The sequence below is a fragment of the Hypomesus nipponensis genome, chromosome 17, assembly GCF_054491055.1.
Source record: "Hypomesus nipponensis isolate SF chromosome 17, ASM5449105v1, whole genome shotgun sequence".
Taxonomy (NCBI): domain Eukaryota; kingdom Metazoa; phylum Chordata; class Actinopteri; order Osmeriformes; family Osmeridae; genus Hypomesus; species Hypomesus nipponensis.
Genome location: NC_140377.1, coordinates 4,180,776 through 4,193,489, shown reverse-complemented (window position 1 = coordinate 4,193,489; position 12,714 = coordinate 4,180,776). Strand labels below are relative to the sequence as shown.

At 44.9% G+C, this 12,714-nt stretch overlaps 1 protein-coding gene across 3 annotated transcripts; it reads right to left on the bottom strand.

The window, feature by feature from the left end:
- On the bottom strand, nt 1–11,423 carry fbxl20 (F-box and leucine-rich repeat protein 20). 3 transcript variants are annotated; one of them, XM_084678086.1, is made up of 15 exons: nt 10,545–11,423; nt 8,257–8,318; nt 7,388–7,442; nt 7,210–7,284; nt 6,600–6,694; nt 6,401–6,469; nt 6,211–6,306; nt 5,737–5,863; nt 5,436–5,510; nt 4,348–4,478; nt 4,163–4,223; nt 4,020–4,064; nt 3,803–3,859; nt 3,494–3,706; nt 1–3,340 (listed from the first exon to the last, which is right to left on the bottom strand). In XM_084678086.1, the coding sequence occupies exons 1-15, from the start codon at nt 10,584–10,586 to the stop codon at nt 3,233–3,235; spliced, it is 1,311 nt and encodes a 436-aa protein (XP_084534212.1). In that variant the 5' UTR covers nt 10,587–11,423; the 3' UTR covers nt 1–3,232. The 3 variants fall into 3 exon arrangements, with proteins under 3 accessions (XP_084534212.1, XP_084534210.1, XP_084534211.1); XM_084678084.1 differs by lacking the exon at nt 10,545–11,423 and adding an exon at nt 8,526–9,426; XM_084678085.1 differs by lacking the exon at nt 10,545–11,423 and adding an exon at nt 8,422–8,484.
- Nucleotides 11,424–12,714: the final 1,291 nt, after the last annotated feature.

Genomic DNA, 12,714 nt, shown 5'->3' with positions numbered 1-12,714 from the left:
TTAATAATATAGTTATATATTTATTCATACATACGTATTCATTTATATCGGTTAACTGTAAAAAAAAAAAAAAAAAAAGGAAAAAAAAAAAAAAAAAAAAGAAGGAAAAGATTTACAGTAAATTAACTACAGTCATTGTCAACATTGTAATTGTAATTCCCCGGCGTAAAACTACCAAGAACACAATTTAGATTCCTCTTGTCCTCCTAATCCCCACCCCCACCAGCCAGGGCTGAACTTGCATGAAATGGACTGATGAATTTGTTTCGGGGATATCCTGCAACAAGGAAACTGTTGGAAGACCCGAAGGACACAGAAGTGGTAACAGATCGTTGTTGTTGTTGTTGTACGGTGACACAACCTGGTGTTGGTACCCTCAGTGGTCTACCATGGCGGCTCGAGGACTAAAACGGTCGTCAGTACTGCCTATGCCATCAGTGTGGCCTTGGTGCACGGTCTGTGGCTCAGCATGTCCTCTCTCTAATCTGAAGGTGTGGCTTGGATGTGGAAGAGCATGGCAGCAGACAGCCAGCGTGTCCAGTACGACCCGTTTGGGGACTCTTGTCCGCCCCCCAGGACTGTCCTCTCCAAGCGGGACTCGACAGTCCTACAGCACGCACACACACCCAGAGTGAGAGTCCACCACACGTCTTTGCCATGTTGGCTCCTGGATGTTCCCTAATCCTCCATAAACCCCCATTCAAACAAAACAGATCAGACTGGATTACACTGGATTCATCTCAGCACACATTATCCTCCCTAACTGACAAATCACAAGGCATAACAAGTTAGGGGAAACCACATCAGGAGAGGATCTGACTGCCATAGCAACACACCACACATGCCCTTAAACACACGTCCCAGGTCAAGTCCTCCATGGTCAAGCACATTCAATATGTATAACATACTACTGTATATATCATACATACAAGCGATACCAATTAATCTTTCATAATGAAAAACCAAAAAACATTTAAGTCATATTACAATTGCACTGGCTCCAACCGTTCCCCTGCACAAAGGCTACACTCTGGATATTAAGTAACGAACTAAAAAAAAAAACTAAAAAAAAAAAACACAAACTTCATGAGACCAAAACCTGGATGGATTAGGGCTCAAACTCAACTGGGAAACACTGAATTCATTACTTTGAAACAAAACAGCCCCACTCCAAAACACACCAAACGGAACTGGGAAAGTAGGGGTCACCCTCCTAGACAGAAAAACGTAGTAAAAGACAGATCCGGCAGAAAAATAAAAGAAAACAGAGAACACATAGAACTGAGCAGGAGAGAAGAATCCAGAAGGCAGGCCTTGATACATCACGCGGAGGAACATACCTAGTCCACAATATCTCTCAGTAGGCCAGTTGTGTGTGCTCACTCCAGCTCAAGATTCAAAACACGTCCTGTTGTAGTGGTCGCTCACCCTCCTGTGTCACTGGTCCAAGACGGGGGAGGGGGGGGGGGGGGTTCTGTTCCTAGGGGAAACCCACTGTCTCTCCATCCCCTGCAAGACCTCATGGGTGCTGACGAGGCGTTAATGTCGCTGACCCTAGGTCACACTGTGACCTGGTCACTTGAAACTGTGTCCAAACTGGCACTCTGACATCAGCAGATACCTCTTTGCACTGTGTGTGTGCGTGTGGTCTACCACATCACATTTCTCACAACTGTGACCAAAGCCACAAAAAAAAAAAAAACTATGCAACAAAATGAATCAGAACTAACTGAAAATAGAGATACATTGATTGTTTTCAGTTGGCTTTTTCTTTCCATTATCCTTTTTTTTTCCTTTTTTTTTTTTTTTTTTCCTTCATTGAAGTGTCTGTATTCTGTATTTTATCATTGTTGAGAGAAGCCTTGACCAGTATCCCCCTTTCTGTCCAAATCCTTGCCTGGTGCAAAGCTTATACTGTGAACTATTCAACATGTCTCAGGAAACACTCGTTAAACAAGCGTGTTTGTGACAGTGGTTCACCGTGCTTTGTGTTGTGAGACCCACAGCCATTCATCTCTTCAGTCTTCTGTGGTCTGGTTGTGCCGACATCAGCGTTTAGATTCCCACAGTACTTACACATATATATATACACATTTTGATTTAAAAAACTAGAATTGTGACATGCAACATTTGGCATCTTCTCAAGTCCCCATTATTAAGTCTCAATTGGTGTCCATTTTAGAAAAATATCAAACTTTTCTCTCTTTTTTTCCACTATTTCTTTTTTTTTTTTTAGGTACAATGAAGCATCTGATTGTAACAGAAAGAGAGGGGAGGGCATGATATTATTGAATTAGGTGTGTATGCGTGTTTGTGTGCATGTGTGTTTAGGAGGTTTGCAGGTGGCAGTAAACTATATGGAGTAGTTCAAACTCATCTTGTAAAGTGCCATCATTATATCTGCAGTCAGTGCAAAGGATGATACAAACACTCATATCCCTCAACAGGCCAGTATTATATTTTAGTAGCAGTCATCATTTAGTGTGCCTGCATCCGTGTGCATGTGTGAAAAGGAAGTAGTAGGCAGTTTGTGGCTGTGAATAACACCAGAACTATCATCTAGGAACAAATGACTCCATCATCTGAGGTCAGCTTGAATATTAGACCTCACAAACAACCTCTCGCGATCAAGTGCGGTTTTGAGTAGAGGTAGCTTGTTTGTCACCTTATCGGTCTAAGGGCATTTCAACCTCTTCAAAATTCGTTGTGGTGGCTACATGTACACTGATGTTGTTTCCAAGCAAATTGTCTGTCATGGTCATCTTTAAGTATTTTGATACAGCCTTTTATCAACTGAGATTTTAGATCATGGTACTTCTAACAATGTATCACGACTCTAATCTCTGAACAGCAGTGGTAAGAATCAGATCTATTGCGTAATCCTCTCTATTTGTAATACTGGTTTGTTTTTAAAACTTAGGCGGGGGGGGGGACAGCAGGGAATGTACTCATGTTAGTTTGCGTGTGTGTGTGTGTGTGTGTGTGTGTGTGTGTGTACATGTCTGTGTGTAAGGCTGTTGACAGTGGGTTTGGGAATGTCATTGGAAAGGTTCTGCCAGAGCCTGTGGTCCTGTTTGTCTCTCTCCCTCTTTCTCCAGCTCCGGAGAAGGGGGACACCGGCATGTATAACAGGGGACTGAGGGCAGCAGGTCGGGGGCACGGGGTTGAGGGTGGACTGGTCAGGCGTTGGGCTGACCAGGGGGAGGGGGGGGGGGGGGTCGCTGTTTCTACATCATAGCAGGATACAGCAGCGACAAAACCTCTGGCGACTTCCCCCGACCGAGGGGGGCGGGGTGACGGGGGCGAAGTACGCGTGCACTTTGATGTTAGGCAGATGGGTCTGCATGGAAAGGAACAGAGAGACACAGAGACAAATCCAGCATGAGCACGCCTTCAAAACACACAGCTCAAAACGTGTCGTCTGGACTCGACGACGGACACGTTCAAATCACAGGGGTACAGAGAGAGCGTGCGAACGACAGGCTGCTCCTACCCTCAGCCTCTTGATGCCGGCGCGGGTGATCTGCTGACAGTCGTACAGCTCGATACGGTCCAGGCTGTGGCAGCTCTTCAGGTGCTCCAGTGAAGCGTCGGTGATCAGGGGGCAGTTGTCCAGCTCGATCACCTCCAGGCGGTCGTGGGCGCAGGGGCCGCTGCCCAGGTGTCTGATGCCGTCGTCGGTGATCAGCTCACAGTGAGACAGGCTCTGGGAGACAGCACAGAGACAGGCCCGGCCTCACTAACAGCGCTCGACACAAGCTGACACACACGGCTAGCGTGGCGGCGTTCGACCGGTGCTCACCAGGACTTGCAGGCGAGGACAGTGGATGGACAGCTGGATGAGACTGCCGTCTGTGATCTAGAAAACAGAGAGACCAGCTTATCTTTCACAGCACTGTTCTGTAAGGTCTGGGTGCTTAGGCCTGGTGGTGTGTGTGTGTGTGTGCGTGCGTGCGTGCGTGTGTGTGTGTTTGTGTGTGTGCGTGTGTGCGTGTGTGTGTGTGTGTAATCTTTCTGACCTGCACACACTCCTCCAGGTCCATCTTTTCCAGCTCATGACAGTTCTGCAGGAGAAAACAGAAGGAGAGATGTGTCATCTTTCAGACATTTGCTCTGACAGTTTGTGTGTGTGTGTGATCGTAGCAATAGCTGGCGTACTCACCCTAGCTAATGTAGTGAAGCCCACGTCTGTGAGCTGAGAACAGCGAGCCACTTCTAATATTCTGAACAGAGAAGGACAAAGCCAAACCATTTACCAGAACAGCAGCGGCGATATTCCTTCATGTACAGTGCCCTTCCAAACTACCTTTCAGTGGGAATTAAGACTTGTGTGTGGGTGTGTCTTACCTGAGGCGGGGACAGTTCTGCCCCAGAGCGTGCAGTATGGCGTCAGTGATGTTGGCACAGCCGGACACACAGAGGGACTGCAGGCGGTGACAACCCCGGCAAATAGTGATGAGGCCCTCGTCTGTGATCTGCTGCTCAGAGAGAGAGAGAGAGGGGGGGGGGGGGGCGAGGGACAACACAGAGAACAGGGGGTCACTCTCAAAACACCCCCACAACCACAAAGCCATCACATTCAATAACATTGACAAAGTGGTGATGAATCCGGCATACATACAGCTAACCCACAGTCAGCATTTGGTTATTTGTCGTACACCAACATTGCCGCTGTATAATCACATCCATTCTCCAGCTGCCCACTCAGCATGGATAGTGGGAAGAATTCCTGTTCATTACTGTCCTTCACCCACTGTGCACATTGATAATATGACTGCACGGGGGTGTGGGACTCAGAGACAGAGGAGGTGCAGGTGGAAGGAGGATGGACATAAAATGATTGGAGGAGAACAGTGAGAGGTGGTTTACTGGCAGGAGATGAGAGGGTGACCTGCTAAGAGGGCAGGGAAGGTGCGTAAAGAAGCAAACCTGAGGACCAGAGGAGGAGAGAAGGATGCGATGGAGAAAGGGATCTGGGGGAAGGAAACGTGAAGGGAATTTGATATAAGGGCAGACACCATTAGTGAGGATGCCAGAGCAACAAATGTGTTGTCCGGGCGAGTTTCACACACTATTAGTTATGTGGGTTAGATGGCAAAGAGCCTCCTCAAGGGCAAGATGCAGACCAAGCAGGCCTGTGCACCAGCCTGTCCTTAACAACCCCAAACAGAGAAGGGAAGTGGGACCCACTCCATCCCTAGCAGGCTGTGCCCAGACCTCTATAGGGTTACACCAACGAGCAGATTACTCAGAACTACCTGCATCAAATTATGAAGCATAACAAAAAAGATTCCAGGTGTGGGGCACTGTGTGCGATACAGCACACTGATACGATTCGGTCATTTGCAGGTTAAGGTTGTGTGACATGTTTTTTAAACTTTTGCCGTACATAATTATAGAATTCCATCCAAACGTATCATAAAGGTGAAGCTTACTGAACACGTCTGCAGGTTGAGAGTGACCAGGTCTGGACAGTGTGCTCCAATGTGCTTCAACGCCTCGTCTTCCAACTGCAGCACAGATGAGTTTGGAGAAGAAGAAGAGGAGGGCGACAGGGATATTGGAGTCATTTGAAACTTCAATTAAAGATTTGCATCAAAGTAATACCCCTCCCCCCCAACCCCTTCACCAAGACCTGACCTTCAGACTCATCAATAAACTACACACTGAGTTAGGCCCTGGCATCAGCCCTAGAGTCTCCAGGCTCAGCAGACACCTCCCTGTCCTGGCCCATACCTGCGTGCAGCCTTTCAGGAACAGTCCTTTGAGTCCGGGACAGCATCGCACCAGGGCTTGGATGCCATCCTTGGTCACCTGGTCACACCAGGAGATGTTAAGCTGCTCCAGCAGGGGGCAGCCCTCACTGCCACCGGAGGACGGGGAAGGCAAGGGAGGGGGGGGGAGGGTTGAAGAGCGAGAACGAAAACATGAAACAGTTGAAGAGGGAAAACTCCAAGTCACTTGTAATGCTGCATGTCTCACACTAACAGCATGCATAACTGAATAACTTAACCTGGTCACCGTGTACGTGTTCTACAAAAGCAGCCATCTGCTGCAGGAGTAAAGCACCTCCCTTATGTGTGTGTATGTGTGTATGTGTGATAGGAAAAATGAAACAGACAAAATGAGGAGGATAATATAAGGTCAGGGGAGGAGGGGGTGGGGGTGGGGGGTGTTTGTTGAGTTGTATGATGAATTCCATCCACTAACCTGAGGGCTTTGAGTGACAGGTTGGTGATTGAGGTACAGGATGCTAAGTCCAGGTGCTTGAGCTTGGGACAGAATTTACTGAGGCTGTTACATGTACTGGAAGGAGCAGAGATGGATATATTGTTAGTCTAACGTACAGCCACGAGAACACAAATAAGTACTGAAATGTGAGTCAGACTTGAGTGCACACCTGTCTGTGATCTTGGTGCAGCCATTGAGACTAAGCAGCTCAATATTCCTGCAGTTCTGAGAGAAGGTTCTGTTGAAAAGTAAACAGAACCCCCCAGCCCCCGCACAAACACACACATTAGGAATGTTTGTTGGGTGTACTTATTTACCCTGCATGTGAAAGAGAGAACTGGCCCACTAGCCCTTCCCTGGGTCCTTACCTCAGAGCACTGTCCCCCACCCCTAGACACCCCCTGAGGCTTAGCTTTCTCAGGAAGCCCCCGCATCTCTTGGAGATGTTCTCCACCACACGACCCTGCAGATCAACACACAGCCAGACACTCCTGTCAATCACGTCTGCGCTCATTTCACAATGGAATACATCCATTCAGATCTTGCAAGTTGCCCCTAAGGGACAAATAACATGTATTGAATTGGATTGATTTTGAATTGGATTGTGAAGTCATCCATGTGGATACGGGGACAGTAAATGCATGGCCATCTGTATTTACTTAACAGACACTGTTCTGAGCGCTGTTTAGTAACCCTGACAGCTTAGAGTCAGCGGAATGTGTCCAAACTTTTGACAGGTACTGTATATTTCTGATAATTGGAGCTGCCCACTACTTCCGACAGCCAATTGCCTTTGGCGAAGGGGGCCTTCCTTGAAGCATGCCTTCCTTGTTGGGAAGTGGTTTGTGAAACCACTGTCAATCAAACTCGACCTGTAGGATAATGTTACCTATTGCAGCTTTAAGGAAGGAGTCAGAGGTTAAGAAAGAGAACCATGCGGGGATGAAAAGACAGGACAGAAATAGGAGACTTTCTAACCTCAATATCTCTCTGAAAGTCGAAGAGGTCGATTCGTTGCCAGTTGCTGCCGTCCAGAGCGAGGACATTCCAAGACTGAGAAAGAGCAGAAGAGACAAAAGGTCTAAAGCGTTACAGTTTAAATCCTCTCTTCAATGGTGAGTAACACACAGAAAAAATAAAAAACAAACAGACTTACCCGTGACACCTGGGCACAGCGACAGAGTGTCACCACATCTAGAAAGGAGAAGATTCTGGAACACAGACAGGGATAGCCTGTTACCCATCACCACTTTTTTGGAAAAGCCCTCTCCCACACAGGCCTGAGACAACACAGGGGTGTAAACTCTGATGACAAACCCCACTGTGTTTGAGTGTTAATTAGATAAACAAATGTGTTTACCTCGACATAATGGGGTTTTATCATGCAGATGTATCACTGCTTTGTCATCTCCTTAGTGACAAAGTTAGGCACACATATAGGACCGTTACTGCAGCAAATACTTTGATGTAGAGTGAAAAGTGTTGCAAAAGTCTGCTTCAACTGCTCCAGTAAATCAGCCCTCTGCAACTGCCCAGGCACCCCCCCATGTCAGCAGGCCCCAGCTCTGGCAGCTTCACTGGCAAAGCCCAGGCTTGAGTTACGGCCTCCATTTTCTGTTTGCTCAGAGGCAAAGTTTTTTTTTTTTCTTAATCGATTTGAATGTTTTACAACCCCAAGCATCTGTTTTTAATAACAGTTTTTAGAATGGGGGAGGGAAGAGTGGAGTATGGGGCATGAGGGAAAGGAGAAAACAGAGGTTGTTTGCCAACGCAAAAAGACAAATGTACACATTCAGAGATGTGGTGTCTTTAAGACGACTAATAAAGTGTTGTGCCCCGTTATCAGTTGCTGTGGATGCTTAGCCTGGTAAATGTATGTTCACAGATGAGGTGCTAATTGTGTTTAAACAACAAAAAGCTCATGCTCAACCTAGAACCTACACATAAACAAACAGTAGCCTTCTTGATTACACACACGTTCTGTTGTGAATGCTAAAGATCAATGTTGGGAAAGCCCTCACTCACCGTAGTAACAGCTCTTTGGGAAGCTTCTTGTTAATGACAGCCTCGTCACTGTTTGAGAACATCTGGAAGAGAGGAAGTAAGGACAATAGGAAGATGAAAACATCAAGCAGACTGTTAATGTGTGGTCAGGGTCTCATTCATCCAAGACAAGTTAGGAAATGGCACCTTCTTCCTGTCTGTGAGCAACGATGCTGTGTTGACCACAATGTTCATGTTGGTTCTCTACAGCTTGCCTAATACACACCAAATCAAGTGGGTTATTACCTAACCTGGATTTCCTCATCTACTTTTCTTTGCACAGTTTCCAGCGTCACACAGCTAAAAGGCTCTGGTTGCATGATCGAGTTAAATCTACTGTTCCTTTTCGACAAAATTGGCATTTGACCAGAAGGTCATCATGGAGGCCTGCTACTGTTTTAGGGTCTCCACATCAATTAGAATACTGACTACTTTAGCAATATTTTCTTTTTCTGTCCCAGATTTGACCTCCGGGAAAAACATTGTGGTGGAAAATAGTTTCCTTGTACGTTCTTCAGAACTTTGTGTGTCCTATGAAAAGTCCACACGAAGACCTCTTCAGTCCCTGAGTAAATGTCACAAAGAAAAAGTTTATTTACTAGGTACTTTGAACTCGATAATCAAACTCGTAGTCATCACAAATTCAGATGATGGGATGCCTAGTTGGCCTCCGGTATCTTTCTCATACTCTCACTATCACACAGCTGTCTATGCGTGGGCTGCCTGCCACCACAGACATGTAGAACTCTGAGGGCGCAGGAGGGAACAGACAGGCATTTTGTTTCAGGATTTGGGGCAAATTCACTGTGACAGCTCGCCTTTCAGAGATCTACTCAACCGGTCAAATAATCCACAGCCATTTCTAAAAGGCAGATGCACATGGTCGGGGGCATAGTGTTTCTTTTGTAATGTAATGTAACGTTAAGGCTGTTGTACCTCATTTGCTATAGTAGCCTAGCTAGTTGTGGGAAATGTCCATGGAAGGACTGTTCAATATGTTGGGCGACCTTGGCATTGTTTTCCTTGCAAGCCCTGTGATCAGTGTTCTGGTTTTTATCAACTTTACTGGCTAAATAGCCAATTGGGCCCAGGAAAGCACATAATCATCCCAAAAGATTGGCCACTTTCAACACATTATACAAATGTCTCGCACAAATATAAAAATAGACTACGTCACAAACTGATGTAGCAGCGTCTTGAACGTTATAAACAACACATAATTGACGTCTAGGCTACCTCCAAGTCTTTTGTTATTGGCTAATAAACTACAGATCACGTATCTGCTGCAGCTGTCGGGCTGTCAGGCCAGAAGGTACGGCCTGAACCTTCGGAGTCGTCAGCTGTTGCATCGTTAAAAATAAATAAAACCACACAAATCCCACTCTGCCTAGCTGGGGATTAAACACCACCATTCTCAGGGCAGACAGGCCAATGTCACGGTGCAAATACATACAATGTATTCATCAGAGTTTACTAGACTATCTACAATGCCATAATTCACATTTTGGTGCATTCTTTGCCACTGCGTAAATTGTCGCGAAGTTTACAGGCAAATGCTGAGTAGCGATCGAGCAATAACAGCTTTTTTTCCAATATATAAGATTTTCCATGACAACATATTAGGATCATTTAACGCTTTCAAAAAGGTGTTCAGGTTAATATAAGAGTGTTATTGGCAATAACCAAGCTGTGGTCGGGCCGAGCTAATGGCCCATCTGTAGCAGAATCAACCCAAGGCCCCCGCAGCCGCAGCGGCCATGAGCGTACACAACAGCCCCCTGATCCAAAACAGTTCCAACTCCCAGACGCTTGGAATAATTCAGACTCTCATGAGAATTCGGACGCTTTAAATTAACAATTACAAATCACATTTGCTGGTGTAGAACAATAAATAGCCAAGTCAACATTGCAGTGGGCCAATGCCTTCACGCGATTGTCTTTGTTTTGAAGGCACAAAGAGAAAACTCAAGTGCACATTTTGACAACCACAAAAACCATGGATTCAGACGACAACAAATGTAGCCTATGGCATTAAGGCAAATGAATGCGTATGGTTTTATATACGAACAGGCAAGATACTGTCGTGTCTTGAAAACAACAGTAGCCAGTCTAGGCTATATTTGACCTAATCCAAGCATTGACTGCGGAAGCTGCATCGGAGTGACATTAACGCAGTTTACCCATGAACACGCCACATCAACAATCACAGGCTAAATGACGACTGGTTTAAAACGACTGTGTTGAACCTCTAATTATATGTACAAACTCACCTCAAACCTGCTCCGCGAAACACCATTAACCTCCTTCCCCATCTCGGACGGTGGTTTACCCGACTCGATCAGGGGGATAACAAAATCGGTGTTGAAAGCACTGCAACGTGTAGGCGCTCGTTTTGCGAATTACCTTCCAAAACTATCATAGTACCGTTTTTTCGGTAGCTCAGACGGTGGATTTCATTGTTCCTCGAACTGATATACAAATTAAATAGCCTACTCTTTGATAAACGCACCAAGCAAATCGAACTCTTATCTGCCCAGCCACTCGTTCGCCCTCCCCTCCTCAATACCTCCTGTGAGCACCGCAACTGCTTAGTAGGTTACAGAAATTCTATAGACAGCTGAAACAAAACACTAACTTTTTTTCGCCAGTGTCTTTCTTTGTTAGGCTACTTTGACACTTATTAGCAGTTTCTCCGTCGACTAATAGGCTATATAGGAGCACATCTCAGGTAATATTACACAAATAAACAGTGATTGTTTACCTATCGCCTAACTATGCATTAGCCTAGCTTATACATTTTGCATTGGACCCGTCGAAGAGTCAAAAATACCAGAAGACAATAAATGTCAAATGAACCATGGAAGGCCTCACTCTACCTATGCACATGACTATGACAATAGCTATCTCTGGCAGTTGTCTGTATTTAGTAATGCATGCAAGTCCGATCGTAATCGAAAAACATAGGCCTATGGGTTCGTAAAGAATAGGGCCTAAATAGACAAGATTCGTTGTTCTAACTTTTTCTAATTTAGACTGAATCCTGACCCTAAACAATGCAGTTGATCTAATTCATTTTTTATCTTTCAAATGTCAACGTGCCGAGTTACTAACGATGTGTATCGTATAAAGACACAGTACTATCAACATAATATACTTCCCTTCCAGTAAGACTTAAAACGAATCGTTATATTGTAACTCTGTTTGTATACTGTCTGGTGAATCTGCACTTCCGCTTTGGTTGTTACTCCGCCTCCAACATACAGGAAACCAATCAAGATGCACATACGAAATACGTCAACGTACGTCATTATAGCGGGAAAAGAACGCATGTAAACAAGAAGAATAGTTCAATTTTCATTCAATATCACTCCACATTATTTACACATGAATGTACAATGTCACGTTTTTGACTTGACATGTAAAAAGACTATAGGTCACGCTTTGTGATCCAGAATAGGCTACTGTGCCTTAGAAAAGACTGAGACGTATGAATAACTGGTTCCATAGCCTTAGGCATCATCAAACGAGGCCTTACTTATTGGACAACCTTTTAACTGGCAATTCACAAGTACGTTTTTGGGGTAGGCTACTGTCGTTTAGAAGCGAATTATCTTTTAGAACGCCGATACGGCTACGCGAGCACTGCTGACAGTTGGCATAATCAGCTTCTTTCAAAGCGTTTTCTTTATGGATGAAATATTGGTTAGCTGACAGAAACACAAGAGAGGGGATACTTTATTTCAGTATAGATCAGTGAGTTTTGTTACATTAATTAATTCCTTTACTTATGCAAAACATCTGCCTATACTTTGCAAATGTGCACAAACTCCAATTAAAATAAATATACCAAATCAACTAAACGACAAAATCACAAACTGCATCACGGGCACTGCACTATCTATAATTACAGAAATGTGTAACCTACATTTTACTCATCGACTGCATCACAGGCACTGTGCTCTATACAATTTCAGGAATCTCTACGTCTGTGTCACCTACTTCATCATTGGCACTGTGCATTATAAAGCTTTTGATCCAGTAATCTGTTTATGTGTGTCTTCATCTTAATCCCCGACTCCATCACGGGGACTGTGCACTAGTCATACTAATGTCAATACTTCTGTAAATTATCAACAACACTCCTTTGAATTAAATTGAAATTACATTCAAAGGTATGGAATTTGGGACAAAATTGGACATAATGTGCTCGTTGAAATCGAGGAATTTCCTATTTATTGTACAAGTTATTTTTATATACATATCGCAATAGACAAATAACTCCCTGACTTGGCGAATTTGGGTTTCTTAGGAACCCAAGAAAGCAATAATTGGGAGCCCTCTACCGGCAGAATACTGCAGCGAAGAACCAAAAACGAAAGGCGGGAGTCTCTTCGGATTGGCTCTTTCTTGGATACTGCGAAGACTGACAGCATTCGAAAG